The following is a 20,845-nucleotide window of genomic DNA, read 5'->3' as shown; positions in this document are numbered from 1 at the left end:
TGCTCAAAGCTATGCGTGTATATAGAGTACAGACGCGTGAAATGTGTTGTTTGTTGTTCTTTTATTGTTTGCGTCCACCAGTCTAAATTCGAGTTCAAAGAGGAGAAAACAGGGACGATGGAAGACTCTCGCCAGGTCAGGTAGACATCAGATCTGATTTCGCAAGTGATGACTGGATTTTGAAGCCAGCAATCAAAGTAAGAAAAGCCTTGCGCTCTCGGTGATATTTGCGGAATTGGAGAAGTTGGATCCGTGAATTGTAAGGCTGACACGTAGTTATCACATTATTCATATTTGGAATTGGGTGATAATAGCTTAGATGCAGGCTCTATTACGACGAAAGGGTTCTGGGTCAGAAGGATTAAACTCATGGAAACTAGACTAGACAAAACGTTTATGGCATGCTGCTAGTATGCAAGAAACTTTCGTGCATTGATGTGCAGATCTGCTAGTAGCGACGCGTATTATGATTCCAGACGCGTCAGACCCACATCAGTCGCCCACATCAGGCCTCAGCTTCAGTGCATGTCAAGCCGTTAACATTTGAAAATTCACGGTTTCCGTCTTTCCACGAAAACATGACAGCAGTAATGAAGATCAAAGCTCTGGACAAGTCAGCTGTCCATCGGATCTGTTCTGGTCAAGTGATTTTGGATCTGGCGACTGCAATCAAAGTAAGAGCTGCTTGGTTTGAATGTTTGGACTGCGGATTGCTGCAACATTTGATCATTCTGAATTGCGAGTCTTGATACATGTTATTTATTATTAGGAATTGGTGGAAAATAGTCTGGATGCAGGCTCTACTACCATTGAAATCAGACTAAAGGACTCGGGAGTCGAGGGATTTGAAGTAATTGGTGTGTTTGCAGCTACTGTTGTTGGAGCACGATCCGATCAAGATCTAATGTTCTTATTTTGTTATTTGAATTAGACAATGGACATGGTATAGATCCGGAAAATCATGATTCTGTCGGTATGCCGAAAAACCCTCCATGAAAACAGAAGTATGAACACATGGACCACGTCTAACTCCAACCTCTCCTCATCAACAACAGCGTTGAAACATTATACATCAAAAATCAATGATTTCGATGACGTATCTCAATTGGGAACTTACGGGTTTCGTGGAGAAGCTCTGAGCTCGTTATGTTCAATCGCCACAGTCACGATTACAACGGCAACTCGCGAGATGGCTCCTGCTGCGGTAAAACTGGAACTGGATTCTCATGGTGCTGTCAAGAAGCGAGAAAGAATGCCTCGTGAAAAAGGTAATTGCGAGAAGTACGGTGCCTTTTTTTGCGTTCATTCAGTCGTTTTCAGGGTTGAATTGAGTATTATCGTAAACATTAGGAACATCCGTATATGTATCCCACCTTTTCGAATCTCTACCAGTCAGATATCGAGAATTCAAAAAGAACATCAAACGAGAGTACTCCAAATGTTTGGATGTTTTATATGGATATGCTGTGATATCAACTGGAGTCAGATTGTCTTGTTGGAATGGAACTGGAAAGGGGTATGCAGATCATCCATTACGTATTCAGGCCGCGTTTTGTATCTCACATGTTGGTATAGAGACAAGACAATGGTTTTCGCAACAAGTGGGAATACCGATATGAAGACTAATATCTCGTCCATTTACGGAAGCAAGATATTGCCTTCTTTGATGTCATTTCAGTTTGATATTGATCATCCTGATACTGAGAGTGAGATGTACGTTTCAGCGCCATTTCCATGGTTCCTTTTGTCCAGCATCCATACTGTCGGAACTCACATGTAGTCTCTACTGTTACTTATAGACCAATTCATGTACAAGGATACATGTCAAAACCTTCCTTTGGATGTGGTCGAAATACTTCTGATCGACAATTCTTCTTCGTGAATAAGAGACCCTTTGATTCCGTCAAGGTCGGTATCCTCAAATTTTTTAAGGCTTTTTTGCTGAAGCGCAAATTTTCTCGCTTTCTTAATCTCATGACAATTCTGCTTAGTTCACGAAAGCATTGAATGAGGTGTACAGATCATACAACAGTAACCAGCTACCCATTGTGTTTGTTAATGTGACGTTGAGTCCGGGTAAGGCTGGACAGCTTATCCCGCCGCTTGTGCTGTATTTTTCTCACGTTCGACCTTGGTTGACGCAGATACGTATGATGTCAATCTGACTCCTGATAAACGTACCATATTATTTCATCATGAGGATGCCATACTTGAATTATTCAAGGTAAGCTCAACGTTTACGAGCATGAACTTAGTTCCACAGACATATACATTAACATAAAGTTTTTTTCGTGTGTGCTGTATTAGACTAAACTTTCGTCGATAATGGAACCTCTGAGAGGCAGCCTACTCATTCAGCCCAAATTGTCAATTGCAAGTATATCGCCCAAGGAAGTCTCTGATGAGGGCGGTAAACGAAAGCGAGACGACGATGAAGAAGCGGAAGAGCAACAGCAAGAGGAGGATGAGGAAGATATTAACGAGGAAGAAGAAACGACATCTTCACAAGATACTACTGCAGGCCTTGATGATGATGAGCAAGAAGTCGATGATGCTCTACAACAATCATATAGTAATGGTGAGGATATGGTTATTGAAATTGGTGACGACGACGATGATGAGGGGGCTACCATTCCCTCCGCATCTAGCAAAACCTCGATACCTATACCACCTATTACACCCTCAAGCAGTATGAAACTCTCTCAAATCACCAAGGCCTCTTCTAGTAGTCGTAGCAAGAAGAGCTCACCAGTAAAACGAGGGATGATGCCAACTCTCCGAAAACCACCACCGTCAATCATACCTTCTAGTAAAACCATCAATGCAGTCAAAAAGTCGATCCTGTCGACGCCATCATCCTTATCAAGAATAGAAAGTGTGAAGAAAACTAGTATTAGTGTCGTGACACCTGTGACGCAACCAAGGACTGATGCAGATGGCACTAGCATTCAACAAGATGCAGCCATCTTGGAATCATTATATGAGGATGTCACAATCTCGTATACACCAACTGGTATACGAGATCGAATATCATCCAATATGAGTCGTTTCTATCGTGAAAAGATATTACGTCAACCACCAGCATCGACATCGTCTAAAGTATCAGAGTCTCAACTTCCGCTGAAAAAGTTTGAGACGGGTATATCTGCTGAGGAGAAGGAGCAGGCCGAAGATGAATTCAACAAGTTTATAACCAAGGATGATTTCAAAAAGATGGAAATTTTGGGACAGTTTAATTTGGGATTTATCATTGCTAGATTGGAGGATGATTTGTTTATTATTGGTGAGTTTACCGACATCTAACTGAGTAAGAAGAAGACGCTAAACATTGGCATCTGGACTGATGCTGTCATATGATTTTTTACCCCATTTATTTCTGTCTGTTGACATCTGTTGGCAAATCGTTTTAACACAACAAATGACTTGTTAGATCAACATGCTACCGATGAGAAGTTCAATTATGAGGATTTGAAACGTAATCTGAGACTTGAAGGACAAAAACTCTTCTTGTGCGTTTTGTCTCTGCAGAAGTCGACCATACAATCGGAAGAAAAGTCTGACTAAACATCTTCTTATAGGCCTCAATCTTTATCATTCACTGTGCAACAAGAACTGATTGTCATGGATAATCTTGATCTCTTCAAGTATGTTCACGTTGGTGAAGTCTGACTGGCCCTCGTCGTGCGGCATTCTAATCGTGATGCATCTTTTTTCTGTACAGACGCAACGGGTTTGATATTGAAGTGGATGAGGCGGCTCCATCTATGCACCGTTTGAAACTGGTGTCATGTCCATTTGCTAAGAATGTATTGTTGGGAGCATCTGGTAAGATAGTTGATTGTGGGCATGCATCGATTAGCCATTCATGAATCATTTTTTTTGTTTTCAATAGATGTTGAAGAACTTGTGCACAAACTGTGTGAATCCGGTGCTGGACACGATGCTATTCGTCCGTCTCGTATAGATTCTTTGATTGCGTCAAAAGCATGTCGCAAATCAGTGATGATTGGAATGGCGTTGGAGAGGAGTCGAATGATCAAGGTATGTGATGTTGTATTAAATGTTGAATTGGGAGAAGACTTGCTGATCATTGGATACAGATTGTGGCACATATGGGAGACATGGATCAACCTTGGGTGTGTATGCCGACACATTTTGCACGCCTTTTTTGCGCAGGCATTCCAACAACACCATTCATACCTTTTATAGAATTGCCCTCATGGACGTCCTACTATGAGACATCTGGCAGTGTTGCTACCTTTGTGACTACATGTGTGTGATATATATAACGTGTTTCTGTATAGCTGTCCCCCTAATTTATCAAATCATACAATTGCATCCTAAAATAAGACGCGTAACAGTCGTACTAAGACATTCCTCCTTCTAACCTTGTCACGTTGTTCACGTTCTTCTCTGACAACAACACGAACGAGTGCACCCTCCAAACAATTCACACGACATTTCAGTCACGAGGAAAGCGCCCACATCGCAACACACCTTGATAAGAAGGAGAGCAAATAATCATCCTGATAAACAGACTCTGGCACTCGCAACACCATAACTATTGTCTTCCTCACTGCACAAACCTTATCAGTTGTTTGTGAAGGACATCCAACTTTTGGATTTCTCTTGAAACATTAAATCCGCAGAATCAGCAAGAAGACTAGATCATCATCAGTGAGTATTTATCCCTTATATTATTCACGCTTGCCTCTCACCGCGGTCAAACCTTTCGGGATACCTAATGCACATATCATTAACCCCCTTTTTGTTGAAATTCAGTGTCGTCTCCCCGCCGTCGAATAGAGACTGATGTCATGAAACTGTATGTTTGGCTTGCTAAGAAAGAGAACGTTAAAGATCTTACTGAAAGAATATTCGCGTATTTGAGATACTCACCTCACACACACATTAGACTAATGAGTGACTATGAAGTGACTTTGGTGAATGACAATATGCAAGGTAAAGGAGAGAATCACTTATATTTCTATCATTCCGTAATAAGTGTCTCACTCTTTTTTCGCATACAGAATTCTATGTCCGATTCCATGGCCCAAAAGACAGTATGACATTGTGATCAGAAACTCAAACTGGACCGACACTTACATATTTGCCGTCTTTGATACCTTTGCAGCACCATTTGCTACTGGAATATGGAAGGTGCATGTTGAATTGCCTGATCAGTATCCATACAAGTCACCCTCTATTGGTTTTATGAACAAGATCTTTCATCCCAACATTGATGAATTGTAAGTCCCGCTTCCCCGTTGCTCACACCTTTCACAGTACTTACTGTCATTTGATACATAGATCAGGATCTGTTTGCTTGGATGTCATCAATCAGACGTGGAGTCCAATGTTTGGTATGCAAAAGAGACCATGATAATCTGACGTATGTTAACTTACACACACCTTCTTCCAAGACATGATCAACATCTTTGAGGTCTTCCTTCCACAACTCTTAAGGTATCCCAACCCTACCGACCCTTTGAATGGTGAAGCTGCTGCCTTGTTGATGAGGGAACCAACGTCATATGAACAGAAAGTTCGAGGTAAAAAAACGCATAAGTACTGATATAATATGAACAACCATGCTGAATTCGACCATCTTTATACACCAGATTACGTGGCGAAATACGCGACCAAGGAAGCAGCTGATGCAGCAACAGATGATAGTGATTCCGAAGAAGATATGAGTTCAGTTGGATCGTTTTCGGAAGATGAAGCTCAAGGAATGGAGCTATGACCAAACACTCAATGCCTCCTTCTTCCTTATTATTTAAAGATTTGTATCATCGCATGTTTCGGATAAAACAGAATGAAAATCACGACGACACACAGGTTGCCCTTTTTTTTGAGGTATACACAGGGTTGGTGATGAGAGAGAGGCAGCGAAGAGAATGATTCGAAAGCTTGCAGCGCAGGTGTATGGACACATTTGAAGCGATGCTTGTCCGTCCTGGCGAGAGTGTTGGAAATTTCTGTGCTGCGTGACTTTCATTCGAAAACGCGTTGTACAGAGACCTTCGGAGCCTCGGAGTACCACCAGATGACCAAAATAAGATTGAAATTAAGTTATATTTCATTAAGTTATATTTCTTAGTATGTCTCTTCTGCGCTACCTCGCCACGTGGAGTTGGCTCTTGAGAAACTGTCAAGTCATGGAGGAAGGAAAGAGGGATCTCCTTACACAAATTTACCACAGAAAAGACCCAATCTCCAAGAACTCAAAGGTATGATAATGTTCGACGATATTCCAAGGTCCTTTATGATGTGTTTAAGCTATAAGCCTCGTTTGCGTCGGTTGCAAAGTTGAGTGAAATTCGAGGAGTGATCAATTTCGTGAGGAAGTCGTGTTTAGAGACCGGTTTGAGGCGGTTTGAGGCTAACTGCATTTTATAATTTATGATATCTATAGATGGATCGTTCTAGCGCTTTCGGAAAACATGGGCAAGTGGTACAACACACAAGAGCAGTATCGAGTCTAGTGACGGCAGAATCAGATTCCAAAGTCTTGATCTAGATATTCGACAGGTACACCAGATTATTTTTTTCGCTGACAATTGCAATACTCAAGCTTAGAGTACCTTTACCACAGAGTGCATAGCAGCCATTTCGAACCACAATGCACAAACAGGTCCCCAGCACTTCTAAGAAGTCTTGTACGTGTTCATTCAGGTGGAATATTCCTAAACGCAAACTTGGGAGCAAACAAAAAGTGTGCAAATATCGAGCAGGCCATCATGTCAGTTTTGGACGCACATCTTGATCATCTGCAGCTCATCTTTGACTGACATAAATGCTTGTACCAACTGTCAAAATAGTGCCACCCATATCGACTACGAAAGCTAACTTGTTTTGACGAAAAGGGGATCACACATCAATTCATTCCATATCCTGCAACACCATTAAATTGCACATTCTTTGGTGCCGATGGTGCCGATGATGAGACAATATTGATTCTCTTCAAACGAGTCAGACGTTTAGCGGATGAGGGTGTTGGTGTAATTTCCGAGCCCAAAAAAATCCGACAGGACGTTTGATCAATGGGCTCAAGACCATGCATTCTTCCGCCACCAGCGACTACACCACTAGGTCCTTATCAAATCAGATCTACCTTGGAATACCTCCGTTTGTAAGATGGCCCCCTCGTTTGGAAATTGCACCTTTCGTATGGAATGATGGCACTACAAACCTCGAAACATCACCGAAGCGTTTCCGATTGAGATTGACCACATCATAGTGTCAGTGCATCGTACACTACTTCAACTATCAGATTCTGAGTAGTAAAAAAAAGTCCCAGTTTCCTCGACGCATTCCAGTTGGACTTGAATTATAACATTATAAAGAATTATAACATATAGCAAGACTATCTGAATCAATCATCCAACCGTCTGCATAGGCCTAGTTAGCCTGGAGGGTCGAGGGAAAAGAGATTTGATTCTTCCATGACAGCCATTTCATCAATAGCTCCAATTTCAACACTCTCTAACATCCAAAGAAAGCAATTTGAACAACCGCCAAACCCCAAATTCCTCTTTCAACAGCATGTGGTATTTTGTGCCTCTTCTACCAACACAAAAGAAAAAAACTAACTACAAATATCTCTCGTCTCTCTCTGTCTCCTCATGTCTCTAACTTATTTGGCACCACCAGCAGACGCAGTAATCTCTGATCCAATACGATAACTTCCAATTGCATTCCTATTTCAAAAAAACAACATTCGTCAACACCACAAAAAAGTGACCACTACAGCAGCTTCACTCGTACCAGTCAATACGATTACGCGTGACAGGTAGAGCACGACGTAAAGCCTTGAAAGTATTGTCTGATAACTGAGCATAACTTTCATTCAAGTATGTTTGAAAGTCGTTTTCGATTTTCAGGATTTGTTTGATGGTGGATGATGCCAATGTTGATGCGTCCTACATAATTGAAAGGATGACAAGATGAGAATTAATACTTTGGTTTAGTGACATCCTTGCAGTGCATAGTCGTTTTTTTTGTCTGACTGGCCAGTTGTTAATCCACCATGAAACCCCTTTTGAAAGGAGTATCATAAAATTCTCTTCCTTGCAACTGTATCTCTGTGACGATATCTTTATCCACAACTACCCCTCCATCTGCATGCACTGTCTCCATCTCTTTCAACACCACGCCAGCCAAAAAAAAACCTCAAATCAAATGATAAGATACTCACGCTAGCAGCCCCCACAACACCAGTAACATCCTTACTCGTATTCAATTGCACATTCCCATCTTCATAATAATGTACTTGTAGTTTCACGGTACCCTTCAAGTCACCACCTGTAACTGGAATCGTATAGTATGAGCGCCATCTTCCGTTCCTACATCATACAAAAAAGTTAGTAGCTGACACCCAAAAAGAGCACATGAAGTCTGATAATATGGAAGCATCTTACCAGAAATTGTTGGCATTGTACTTTGAATCAACGATAACGATATGCAGCGTATTGTTGACGAGGTACACGGCCGAGGCACCTTCCGGGTAGTGTTGTGATACGTATTGTTGGATTGCGTCATCCATGGCAATCCTATATTGTCAATGCTAGCGACTCAGGTCCCAGTTTATTTTGGCGTAATTTGTTTCAGCACCATTTTTATTACCTGTGAGGGTTTCCGTCATGAGATTCTTTCGTGACGCCTTCTACCGTCTATTACAATATAAAAGGAAAGTCAGATCCTGATGCCTTTGAGGTACTCTTCGAAAATCAGTCAACAACTTGCCCTTCGAACATGATCAAAAGTAAACGAGTGGCCTGATCGAGGGTCTTGGTATACGCCAGGAGATACTTGTGCATGTACAGATATAATCACCTGTAATACCAATAGACAGTAGTGCGTCAACGACAGAATACCTAAATTCCACCAAGATTTCCAAATGTCACAACACATACAGGATGGTCAATGCCAGGAACAGAGACAGTAGTATATTGTTCGGTATTGTATTGTTCGAATGCAGATCCTATTCCCTTTTGTAATGATGCGTCGTCGGCCACCAATGTCCGTATATCTGTGACAAGTTGCAAGAAGTGTCAACTCATGTTTACGAGCGATTACAGCAAGAACTTGTTCCTAGCTAAATTCCATACCATTGAATACATCATTGACTTCTCCTGGAGGCGAGTCCAGTAGGAATCCTGAGGCGATTTTGACCTTGTCTGCCATATTTGTGGTTTATTGGTGCGGTATGTGTGAGGCGTGTTTGAACAGGAGAATAGAGTGAAGGAGAGCAAATGAACATCAACGACGCATACCTTCTACTTCTATATTTATATATCACGTTTTTACACTTTTACAAACTGTACACAAGTCGTGCTCACTGTTCAACTTTACGTTCATTATCAGCGTCTACGAGAAGCAAAAAATCAGCATGCGACAGCTGGACCAAAAGCAACCAATTGCTTCTGTTAAATCACAATTATGATACTTACAATTCACGACATTCTTCTTGACATCCGAAGGTAGCTTTTCAAAACACCTCTTACAGAACGGTTTGGTATCCCATTCCACAAACTTGACTTTACCAGAAGCCAAATTCACATGACATCCCATGCATAACAAGTGATTTTCACACCATTTACGTCCTAGTGCTTCCACCACTACAGATAATGAACAGAAGGATTAGATCATTTGTCAAGTATTAGGTTCACAAACAAGCAACATCATCAAGGCAACTACAAGCGCATCTGTGGCTATCTCTTTTCGTGTGTCTTGATCTCATTCAATCATATCTAGAATTCACATCATGCTTACATCGACCAGCACCGGCTTCACGACATAATCCGCAAAAGGCACCCATGACTTCATGATAATGTACCTCACAATATGGCTTGTTACCATATTCCCAATACTGGCTAGAAGCAAACGGTCGTTCACACTTGGAGCATACAAAGTGCTATTGCAAGAAAGCGAGGTAGTATTAGCTTTTTTGGTGTCAGTTGGCAAACTGACGACGAGAAAAAGCCCCAAAGGTTCCTCTTTTATACACTCTTGTAACCACAATCGTACAACTCTGTTTCGGTCTACACAAGATATACAATAACACATACCTCAGGATGAAACTGTTTCCCAAATGCAGTAATACTCCTTCCATATATAGGCCCACGACAAGCATTACACATCTTACTACTCAACCCATCGAAACAAGTCGCGCAATACAGTTTCCCTTCATGTTCTTTGCATTTTGTGGATAGCTCTTGTTTACATTGAGCACATGAAAAGTGGTGAGCGTGGAACCGTTGTCCTTTCAAGATGAGAGGAGCACCGGTGATTGGCTTCTTGCATCGTTCACACAAGTCTTGTATTTCAGCCTCTGCATAGAATGATGAGTATGAATGAGTATAGGTTGAACATGCGTGTGGTGAGTATGCATGAAGAGAGATCACTCAAGAATCAATGACCACCAACACATTCTTCAACACCAATCAGACACATACCTCTAGCCCTCAACTTTGCATAACAATCCTTACAAACAGGCTTGCCATTCTTCTTCAAGAAATTCAATCCAGCCAACGACTTCCCACACGACTGACATATGAAATGTTCAGGATGCCATTTCATGTCCAGGGCATTGATTGCCTTGTCTGTGATAATTTCACCGCATCGACCACAGCGCGATCCAAACAGCACTGCATAGTCGTCGCCACAGAGGAGACGTCCTTCGGCTTCAAAGTAGACCCCGTTTGCGAATGGGCGGAGACATTGTTGGCATCTGTGATGCGATGAGGTGTAGGTTGTTAGAATTGTCGGATGTGAATAGATCGAGTATGTTATATGTCAAATACAATGAATACAATGATGATCATACTAGATCAGTTCAGATCAATTCTTCCAAATCGACAGCCAAAGAAAACACCAATAGGTCAAGCAACTGATAGCAATGCACTTACAGGAAGCAGTCGTTATGGTATTCGAAATCGTTGGCCACGACATGTGGACCGTGGAAATCCTCTTTACATATCTTGCATCCTGTTGCCATCTTGGTTCTCTGGTGTTTGGATTTTAAGTACTTTTGAGTGAAGGGATAAAGCGAGCAATCCTTTGATGAAACACGTCTCGAAAATACACATTCTCGTGCATTAATATTTTAACTTCATCAGCTGCTTATCGGATCACGTCCCTTCATCGCTGTCCATCCGTCAAATTGACAATCCTTCGAAGCATTCAACCAGCAACAGAGATAGTATACTAGATAGACAGCCAGTCCCGCGTACACGATGGCAGTCAACGACGGCATAACCATTCTGGTTTCGATGCTCTTTATAGGATCCATAGCTGCTGCTGGATTGTACTTTATTCCAAAATCACAGGAACAAGTGTGAGTGAGATAGTGTGTTGTTTGTTTGTATTAAGTAGTCTTGCACAATTTACTCACATTGTTTCTCCTATAGAGTACATCGAACTGCTCTGGTCATGACTCTAGTTTGTTGTTGGCTCATGTAAATCGCTGAATCCATTCTACATCATTTTGTCATGATATTGGACACAGGTGCCTGAATGTGTTGCTTAACGTCTCTATTCTTGAACACTAGGTGGGTTATAACTTTTATGGCTCAAATGAATCCCATCATAAAGGTATGCCTTGTTGGAATTGTGGTGTTGATTGAAGAACTTGGCGTAAAGGGATACCAGCAACACCAACGTATTCTACCCCTCCATCTTTCTCACATCTGCCACTCAATCTAAATACATAGCCGGAACGCTCTTGGGGATCAGAATAAAACACACACACCACATCCCACTCTCTCTTCACCACTATCTCGCATCATAATCGAAGTGTACAAAGTATATGAGTCTTCTTCTTCTTTCTCCCTCCCAAAAAATACAAATCTTAGACAACTTAAAAATGAAACAGGGTTTACAGTAGTATCTGCTAAATGCATGATGCTCACAACAAGGCAGAATCATTGCCATTCAATATCAAATTCCCAAAGAACTGAATCTGCAGCTCAAACTCAGACACTTTGATACGCTCATTGACTCCGTGGATTCGTGCCGCGTCGGCAAGAGCTATTTTTACTGGGTTGAAGCGGAAGATGTTTTGCGTCATTGAGTAATAGTGTTTGCAGTCCGTTCCGCCTGGATGTGGTTGGGAAGAGTTAGTCTATATAGAAAAGCACAGAAAAGAAGTACAATTCTTCATGCGCTCGGATAATGTTGCCTTTTTTTGTTTGCAAAGACGCAATCAAATTACACTCACCAATCATCAAACCAGGAGAAACAATCACTTTACGTTTTCCTCCCTCAGAAAACACATGTCTGGCGGTACCTTCGACTAGTCGGAAGGCTTTTGTTTCAGTCGAGCTTAAAGGAGCTGGATTCTCTCCTTGATTCACTTCAACACTCAAGTCACTGCCTACTGCACTTTGGATGTGGTCATGGATGTGCTCAACTGTACTACCAGGATATATTCTGGCGTTTAATGTGGCTGTTGCGAATTCAGGCAATACATTCTGTTGGTAATGAGAGAAAATGGTGAGGAAGGGCTTTGAGGTGATGATCAACAAAAATTAGACGAAGTGGCAGGGATAAAGACTTGGAATCCAAGTCGCGCCCAATTCGACAACGTTCGTACTTACATCCTTAATACCAGCATGAATCATCGTAGCAGCAATAGTCGTCCTGACCATTGCAATAATACTTGGTGGGGCATACTCGACAATTCGTAACAAGAGTGGTTCAAACAACCACAAGTTCGAGAATACAAGACGAGAAAATACACTAGGCATTTCAGGGATCAAGTATGCCAAGAATTCATTCATTGGTGATATGCGTAGTGAGGCGGGAGGCTTGGAATGGTATACACGAGCTAGAGCTTCTGCGAGGTCGAATATGGCGGTTTTCTTTGGTGGCATTGCTATTGAATGTGTTTGAGTGGTGTTACTCGCACATACTGGTATAGTCTTTGGGTTTTTGTCTGTTGTAGCTACAGTAGTTTTGTGATTGAATTGAAAGGAAACGTACATGAATGTCCACCAGCTGCTTTGGCTGTGATTTTGTAGTTTCCATATCCTCGCTCAGAAACCCCAATAAGGGCTAGAAAAACAGTGTTAGGCATTTTGCTCCAAAAATGGATATCGCGATTGTACCCATATGAAACCTCACCAACATCCTGATCACCCATTCCAGGAAGATCATCAATCACAGTCAGTCCTTCATCAACAATAAACTCCACTTCGACTCCCCTTGACATCAGATGCTAAGTGAGATTTGAGAATAGCGGTCATCAGAAACGAAAAAAAGGGACTTTGACGTGTTACGAATGTAAACAACTTACACGAGCAATATGCCCAGCGCCATCAACCCCGCCAATCTCCTCATCATGCCCATACGCCAGGATAACACTCCTCTTTGGTCTAAAACCACAAGCAAGCAACGCCTCAACAGCCTCCAATTCCGCAATACACATATTCTTGACATCTAACGTGCCTCTTCCATACAAGTACCCTTCCTTGACGTCCGCCTTGAACGGCGGTACATCCCATAGATGCAGACTCTTCTCCTCACAAGGAACAACATCTAGATGCGCCATAAACATCATGGGTTTGAGCGATGGATCCGTTCCCTTCCATGTGTAGAGTAGCGAGTAGTCGTTAATGATTTCACGGTTTAGGAAGGCGTGCACTTTTGGGAATGTGTCGAGGAGGATTTTGTGGAGTTTTAGGTATTCGGAAGCGACGAGAGTTGGATGTGGGTGTGATACTAGGATGGTGAGGTTGTTACAGCTAGGATGCAACTCTTTGATAATGTGCAAGAAATACAGCAACGATATGCGATATGACAATATCAATGAATATGGTCATGAATTGTCGACACAATTCCGTTTGCATTACACGACATTTGCACGAGCCAGTGTGATTTGATGACACAAACGAATAAGAGAAACACGTTCAAAAAACAGATACAAAACATACCTGTCTCGCATCTTACGACACTAGCCAAAGCATTCACAGCTCTCTTGAAATCATACTCTGGTTTAACGTTGGATGTTGGTTTTAAAGGAGGCTTTTGCTTGGAGCTCGATGAAAGAATGGCATTCAAGGCCAATAAGGCACTCAAGGAGAGCGCACCGAAGCCTAGTACACGTAAGATTAGTTGTCCTCGTTCATGCATTATCGATGTTTGGACTCTGTGTTATCGTTGTTATTGTGGTGCAACATTCTCAGGGTCTTTTCATATAGATCACGGGTAGGAAATCGCGTTTATTTGTTGAAGAAAATTGTGCTTGGCTGTGAGCTGCATCAGTCCGTTTGCTTGATTCAAACAAATTGGCAAACATTGCGTTGAACTCGTATATTTTGCTGATTTTTTTTGCTGAAGCTCCATCATCCAGACTACTCCTTTAGACCGTTTACCCATCAAATCTCGTCTTCTTGATGGTCAATTCCCGCTGTAAACCACCACAGTATTTCGAGACTTTGCATGCCACGATGTCACTAATCAAAGTGGACGCGCAACAGTTTTGTAACTCCACCCTTCACGGTTAGAAGACCATGTTAATGTATTTAGATGCCGTTTGGTGTCATGTGAATATACTTGGGACGCTGGTTCACAGACATTCAAAGTGCAATACTGGCTTATAGCTCGTTTTGAATGGAAAAGACTTGATGCGGTAGGTAAGCTTCTTTGCATTTATTTTGAAAATGAACTACAATGGTTGCCCAGAGTCCACCAATATTCACTCTAGATAACATGGCTTTCTAGGAAGGGTCTCTGTCTATATTGCTGAAAATGTAGTTCAAGTTGGTATCGCTGCCACTGGTCGAGACTTGGGAAACCTCGTCGCGAAACAAAGCCGGTCGATTCCGTTAGCCTACTTTCAACTTTATTTGAACAGGTTTGAAAAATTTGGATGCTGGTATCTACCCCTGTCTAATTCATGCTAACGCTGTCGCTAGTGGGGATTGGTGTGCTGCTGGGGGTGAAGAAGGTCCAGACAATGAATTGTTTCGTTTTCTTATGGTTCTTTCGTCACAACTAGTTCATTTGCACAAAACTGGGCATCAACGCAGAAGCTGCAATTTGTACCACCGTTCCTGACGATCCTGCTATAAGATGCACAGTAGAACGCAGACATGATGTGTGTTTCCGTCCACTACCAAAATCACTTCAGAATAGGCTGATTCTTTGACTAGCTTTTTTGTTTCTCGCCATTCAAGTTTCAAAGTTTTGCAAGTCTTCTACAAAGCCTGAAACTGATACTCTTGCGGTACGTCTGGTGTATCATTTAACTTGAACCGAGCTTTTTGTGTTACATTCTCTACGGTGAACTTAGGCAAAGCTCTGGACACCACACACTTTACAAAAATTCAGGGACGTGCTCATCTCACAACTCTTGAAGTAATATAACTGGTACTGCATGTGCTTATGCTGCAGTTGCTGGCTAAATTCATTGGTAAGCTTGGTCAGAAGTCTAGGGCTACTCCAAACAGGGACAAAATGCTCGTCTGCTCTCAAATCCAACGTAACCCTACCACCAGGCAGCACCAACAGGGCTGTAGTACAAACTTCGCCGATACCTACTGGAACAAACGCAGCTGACGCACCTACTGCTGCCTCTGCCAAAAAGCAATGGTGAATTATTTGCTGTATGGGAAGCTGATCCGTATGTTTGGTTTTTACACTTTATCACATTTGGAAAGTGTTCGTCATATCTTCTTTACAATTTTTCCGATCATGTTTGGTTAAATTTGTGCGTTTGTAGCTCGACACGTAAATTTTTTGCAGTTGAGTCCCGACGCAAACTGCCTCTACGCGTAACAGAGACACTAAAGAGCAGCGTTGAGTCTAGATCAAGGTCAAATCACGTAAACTCATGCGCTCTCATCAGGAATAGAGTACTTGACTATAACGGACTTGATCAGTTTTCTATTTTCAAATTAGTAGAAAGGCAGAAAACGCTACGACTTGACACGAAAGTCAGCCAGTTTTTACTTTAAATCCCTTATTTATTCCCAAGAAATCGCGTTACTGAATGGATTACGCGGTGTAAATGGTACTATCGCTACTGTCATCATCTCACCAACATCTGCAGCAACAAGACAAGAACGAAACAAGGAACTTTCCTCTTTTTTACTGGGTGATATACTCGCATACATACACTCAACTCGTCGCTATTACTCAAGCACTCGTTTTCATCATCACTCATCAACCATCTCACTTTGTGGATCCAAACACGGAATCTACATTATACCATGAAAGTTTTAATTGCTTCTTTGGTATCTTCCGTTTTGAGCGTGCCCGTCATGTCTCAGTACGTAAATGCTCAATTCACCTCTGAAGTTCCGTGTCTTTGTATCGTGATTGTTGCAAACTCATGACTTCACTGTTTCCAGAATGGTCGCATCACTCAACGTTGGCGGAAAAGGCGTCGGAGGATCAGTCAAGTTTACTGCTTCTGGAAATAATGCCGTCCAGATTCTCGCTCAAGTTACTGGTATGTTTTTCATCCACATGGTCATTTCATTGCAAATTTTGGTCTACACCGTCTCACCCAGCTACGTGATTTTCGTAATATACTAGGATTACAAGGATTGGATATAAATAATATCTATCCTTGGCATATACATGTGAATGCAATCTCCGGTACTGATTGTGCCAGTGCTGGTGGTAAGTTCTCAAAGTTCCTGCGTGCCCATTCTGTTTGGATTGTGGTCTTTTTGAAGATTCGACAACACGATGCTTGACTATTGATGTTTCTTTGGGGACTGCATGCAAACGCATGTCTGATCATTCCCCCTTCTCTCATCAGGTCACTTGAATCTTTTAAATGTTGCCGAGACAGGAACAACTTGTACCGAAGACCCAGCTCAATTTGCAACCAACTGTGTAACTGGTAACATGGCTGGTAAATTCGGAGCTCTGTCACAAGCTGGCTCAAAGTCTGGCATCGACCATACTTTTACTTTGCAAGATCTGGTTGGACGATCTGTTGTTGTTCATACGGATGATACTGCCAAAGTAAATACACACTCCCGGTTCAGCAATCGTTCAAAGCAACACTGATTTCCATCTTTTTTCCGTATAGACTCGATTGGCATGTGGTACTATAACTGGAAACCCTGGTCAAACAGCTGCAGGAAAGAATGCAACGGCTGTAAACAATGGTGGTGCCAAGAACGGAACTGCTAAAGGTACTGCTACGTCACCAAATCCGAATGCTGGAGCCAAAGCTCAAAATGGTGCTAAGGCATCTCCTGCAGCTCAGAATAATAAAGCTGCAGCATCTCCTGCACCAAAACAGAATGCTAATGTGAAGGCATCTGAAGCTGCTCAGAATGTGAAGGCATCGCCTGCTGCCAAAAAAACTGCTGCTGTCAAGGCATCGCCAGCTGCACAAAAGCCAGCTGCTGCCAATAATGGCAATGGCAATGCTAAGCCAACACCCAAGGTAAAACGAGGCAGGTACTTGTGAGAGGTCTGGAGTTGGATATACATAGTTTCGGTTTGTTGTCTGTGTGATGGAGATTCCTGTAAAGAAGTCTGTGTGTTATAGTTCTGTGACTTTGCTTGAATATAGAAGCTTCTCGAAACAGGTCTGAAGTATTGATATGAAGCAGGTCGAAAACGTTGTGTTTTGTTGCAGGCGTTTTGATGCTCTTTGCGATGTCTCTCTTTGAAGCTGGACTCGCCCAGCAAGTTGCAAATTCTCTTTCTTTGCTGTTGAATGTAGCTGATATTCATGGTGATTTGGATCTTGACATAACTGCTGTCTGGATTCCATCAAATGTGTTCGATTGCCAACATCGTTCCACCATGCCGTTTTCGAACTTGCATTGTATGAAATGAATCTCAACTTTGGTTTAGCTTACAACTCCCTTCGATTCCAAATCTCATTAGACTGGTCGCCACGTTCAACGGAATGAACGGCATTGGTGGTATCCTGTTCCAAGCATCTGCAGACAAGGGAACTACTACTCGTATCAAAGCTGCTGTAACATGTATGTCTCAAAACGAAATTGGACCAGTATTTGTCAATGTCTGTTCTCTAACATCGCCATCATTGTTTTCCACTCAGGATTGAATGGGCTTGACGCCTCAACCATGTTTGCCTGGCACATTCATGCCTCTGCCGTTATAAATAAATGATTGTGCTACTGCTGGTGGTAAGGCTTGATCCCTTAGTGCAACGTTTCATTTGAGATCAATTCGCCAACTGCAGGATCTGACTCTTTTTCTTTCTGATTAGGTCACTTCAGCAAGCTTGGTATCGATGAGGACGCTGTAGTCTGTACTGAGGATGCTGCCACCTTCGTGACGAACTACGCAACCGGTAATCTTGCAGGCAAATTTGGGATGATGTCAAACGCCGGATCCAAGACGGGAATTGTACGTTGACTTTGAAAATTTCAATTTGCTTTGGACTCAAGAAAAAAAATTTGTTCACGCCTAGTCGCTCTTTTAGGATCACACTTTCGGGCTGAACGACATCCGAGGATTGTCAGTCTTTATTCACAAAACTGATACAGCCAAGGTATAAATTCATCGCATTGCAACTTTTCCAGTATTTTTAACATGGGCTCACTCCTTTTTTCTCATTCTAATAGGCCAGGCTCGCCTGTGCCAACATTATGGACGAGCCAACCGCCGTGCCATTCGGAAACGGAGACACAAATCTATCTCCAGCGTTCGGTAGTCCAAAACCGTCACCATCATTCGGAAATGGACGAGCAGCAAGCCCAAACTTTAAAGCTCTAGCATCTCCAACTCCATCCATGAATAATAATGGATATCAACCCAAGAGGTCTCCATACCCTTCTAACGGGGACTACTCCGTCTTCTGGCAACAACAGGGCTGCATTACCTATTCCTTCAAACCATGTGAAAGCTTTTCCCATGCCATTAAAGAATGTTAACCCCTGGCCGACGCCTTCGATGAAGGTAAAGGAATCATCAAAGTCTTCACCTGTGACTTAACAAGTGAAAGCTTCTCTAATGCCGAAAAGGAATAGAAGAAGGCTCTAGTCTGTCACATTGATTTAAAGACGGCAATCTGTGTGTAATCGTTTGGGTTGTAAATTAATCTTTGTGGGATGTGCCTTATGTAATATTTCCCTGTGCGCATCATAGAATATCAATAGACTTAGAGTTTTGAAAATTTCGATTCTGGTGGTTTTGAGTGTTAAAGTGTTGAAAGGCTATTGTTGCTTCACGTCCGATGAAACTTTGTGGAGACTATTCTGAGCCAAACTTCGTATCGATCGGTAGCTTAAAGCTGAAGCATCATGTTTTCCTTGCATAGATTAGCTGTTCGGACTGGGAGTTTTATTACGTTCTCGGTATTCAGAATCGTGGTGTTGCCTACAAAAGACGCATTTTCAAATCGAGAAAGCAAGAGTTACCAGCGACCACGGACCATCAAAACATAGGAACTTATGTGTCGCAAAGGGCTAAGGTTGGCCACTCTCTTCATGTAAAATTCTCAAGTGAGATGTTGTGGACATTGGTAAACCACGATGCAATCACTCCACAAATTTTTCTTCAAAGAATCCAAACTCAGTAGTAACTTTGAGTGAACTCTACATCACTTGCATACGTGGACAATCCCTTACTTCAGACACATTACAGACATGAATCTGTCAGTTACACTCTTCACGATGGCTCTTTTCGGAGACGCATTTGCCCAGTAAGTAGTCAGATTGCTGTTATCTAGCTTTTCTATATGAATCGCAGTCTATAGTTATATGAATCTTGCCATCACGGTTCGATGACATCAACTTTGCCTATGCTACTTCGCTGTCCTGTTTTTCGAATTTGAAAGGCCTAAATGAATTTCAAATCATTTCGTACTAACAATCACACTCGATGCTAAACTGTTGCTAGAATGGTAGCCACATTCAATGGAATGAATGGCATTGGTGGTAGTGTTATGTTCCAAGCATCCGGTGACAAGGGGACAACAACTCGTATCAAGGCTGCCGTTACAGGTAAGGCTCACGATAGTAGCGGGTGAGTATTGATCAGAGTCTCTTATCTAACATCACCATCACTGTTTCCAACTCAGGATTGAATGGACTTGACGCTTCAAACATGTTTGCTTGGCACATTCATGCTTCGGCTGTTAGTAACAATGATTGTGCTACTGCTGGTGGTAAGCTTTGATCTTTGATTCTGGTGAAAGTGCTCAATCTGATCTGTCTTTCTCATTTGTGTAGGTCACTTCAACAAGCTCGGTATCGATGAGGCCGCTGTAGTCTGTACTGAAGACGACGCCACCTTCTTGACGAATTGCGCAACCGGTAATCTTGCTGGCAAGTTTGGAATGATGTCAAACGCCGGATCCAAGACTGGAATTGTACGTTGACTTTAAAGTCTCAAATCGCCGTTTTGTAGCTCACGCTTCGACTCCTTCCTTTAGGATCACACCTTCGGCCTCAACGATATTCGAGGACTTTCTGTTGTTATTCACAAGAACGATGCTGCCAAGGTAAGGAATCCTTGAACTCACGTATTGCCATACGTTAGCAGATCCAGGAGTTTGATATCCACTTTTGTTCCCGTTAAACAGACTAGGCTTGCATGTGCCAACATAATGGACGACCCAGACGCCGTGCCATTCGGGAACGGAAACGGAATGGCATCCCCGACTCCATCAGTATATTACAACGGATATGGGCCATTGATGTCTCCATCTCCATCCCCTACTCCGTCACCTTTGAATAACAAGGCAGCTTTACCCATTCCGTCGAACAAGGCAAAAGCATCTCCCATGCCATCAAACAATATGAAGGCTTCACCAAAGGCTTCACCAATTGCGTCGCCAAATGTAAAAGCTTCGCCAAACGTGAAGGGTTCTCCAAAACCATCTCCCAAGATGAATTAA

The 20,845-nt window shown here is 42.3% G+C and overlaps 6 protein-coding genes across 6 annotated transcripts; 4 read left to right on the top strand and 2 right to left on the bottom strand.

Annotated features, from left to right (window-relative positions):
- Positions 1–578: 578 nt before the first annotated feature.
- SmJEL517_g04874 (uncharacterized protein) lies at positions 579–5,746 on the top strand (the record flags this gene model as incomplete). Its single annotated transcript, XM_031170802.1, has 22 exons — positions 579–674; positions 770–857; positions 932–973; positions 1,056–1,268; positions 1,351–1,516; positions 1,576–1,713; positions 1,800–1,908; positions 1,992–2,076; positions 2,145–2,224; positions 2,308–3,283; positions 3,431–3,509; positions 3,579–3,644; positions 3,722–3,825; positions 3,893–4,041; positions 4,101–4,140; positions 4,783–4,825; positions 4,916–4,962; positions 5,031–5,063; positions 5,135–5,249; positions 5,311–5,363; positions 5,424–5,552; positions 5,622–5,746. 22 exons carry the CDS (start codon positions 579–581, stop codon positions 5,744–5,746), a joined length of 2,976 nt encoding a protein of 991 aa, XP_031023229.1.
- A 1,893-nt stretch (positions 5,747–7,639) lies between these two features.
- SmJEL517_g04873 (uncharacterized protein) lies at positions 7,640–9,189 on the bottom strand (the record flags this gene model as incomplete). Its single annotated transcript, XM_031170801.1, has 8 exons — positions 7,640–7,703; positions 7,771–7,925; positions 8,201–8,348; positions 8,424–8,555; positions 8,629–8,675; positions 8,758–8,838; positions 8,919–9,034; positions 9,114–9,189. The coding sequence occupies 8 exons, from the start codon at positions 9,187–9,189 to the stop codon at positions 7,640–7,642; spliced, it is 819 nt and encodes a 272-aa protein (XP_031023232.1).
- Positions 9,190–9,340: 151 nt separating this feature from the next.
- On the bottom strand, positions 9,341–11,002 carry SmJEL517_g04872 (uncharacterized protein; the record flags this gene model as incomplete). Its single annotated transcript, XM_031170800.1, has 6 exons — positions 9,341–9,372; positions 9,456–9,623; positions 9,778–9,919; positions 10,074–10,336; positions 10,461–10,735; positions 10,914–11,002. 6 exons carry the CDS (start codon positions 11,000–11,002, stop codon positions 9,341–9,343), a joined length of 969 nt encoding a protein of 322 aa, XP_031023231.1.
- A 238-nt stretch (positions 11,003–11,240) lies between these two features.
- On the top strand, positions 11,241–11,744 carry SmJEL517_g04871 (uncharacterized protein; the record flags this gene model as incomplete). Its single annotated transcript, XM_031170799.1, has 4 exons — positions 11,241–11,341; positions 11,415–11,462; positions 11,556–11,598; positions 11,718–11,744. The coding sequence occupies 4 exons, from the start codon at positions 11,241–11,243 to the stop codon at positions 11,742–11,744; spliced, it is 219 nt and encodes a 72-aa protein (XP_031023234.1).
- A 4,473-nt stretch (positions 11,745–16,217) lies between these two features.
- SmJEL517_g04870 (uncharacterized protein) lies at positions 16,218–18,974 on the top strand (the record flags this gene model as incomplete). The annotated part of the gene is made up of 10 exons (XM_031170798.1): positions 16,218–16,276; positions 16,359–16,459; positions 16,546–16,632; positions 16,775–16,983; positions 17,051–17,427; positions 17,863–17,963; positions 18,212–18,351; positions 18,428–18,496; positions 18,570–18,843; positions 18,904–18,974. The coding sequence occupies 10 exons, from the start codon at positions 16,218–16,220 to the stop codon at positions 18,972–18,974; spliced, it is 1,488 nt and encodes a 495-aa protein (XP_031023233.1).
- An 872-nt stretch (positions 18,975–19,846) lies between these two features.
- Positions 19,847–20,845, top strand: SmJEL517_g04869 (uncharacterized protein; the record flags this gene model as incomplete). The annotated part of the gene is made up of 5 exons (XM_031170797.1): positions 19,847–19,949; positions 20,027–20,113; positions 20,178–20,317; positions 20,381–20,449; positions 20,531–20,845. 5 exons carry the CDS (start codon positions 19,847–19,849, stop codon positions 20,843–20,845), a joined length of 714 nt encoding a protein of 237 aa, XP_031023259.1.

The sequence above is a fragment of the Synchytrium microbalum genome (assembly GCF_006535985.1).
Source record: "Synchytrium microbalum strain JEL517 chromosome Unknown SmJEL517_scf0037, whole genome shotgun sequence".
Classification (NCBI taxonomy): domain Eukaryota; kingdom Fungi; phylum Chytridiomycota; class Chytridiomycetes; order Synchytriales; family Synchytriaceae; genus Synchytrium; species Synchytrium microbalum.
This window is presented reverse-complemented; position numbering and strand designations above follow the sequence as displayed.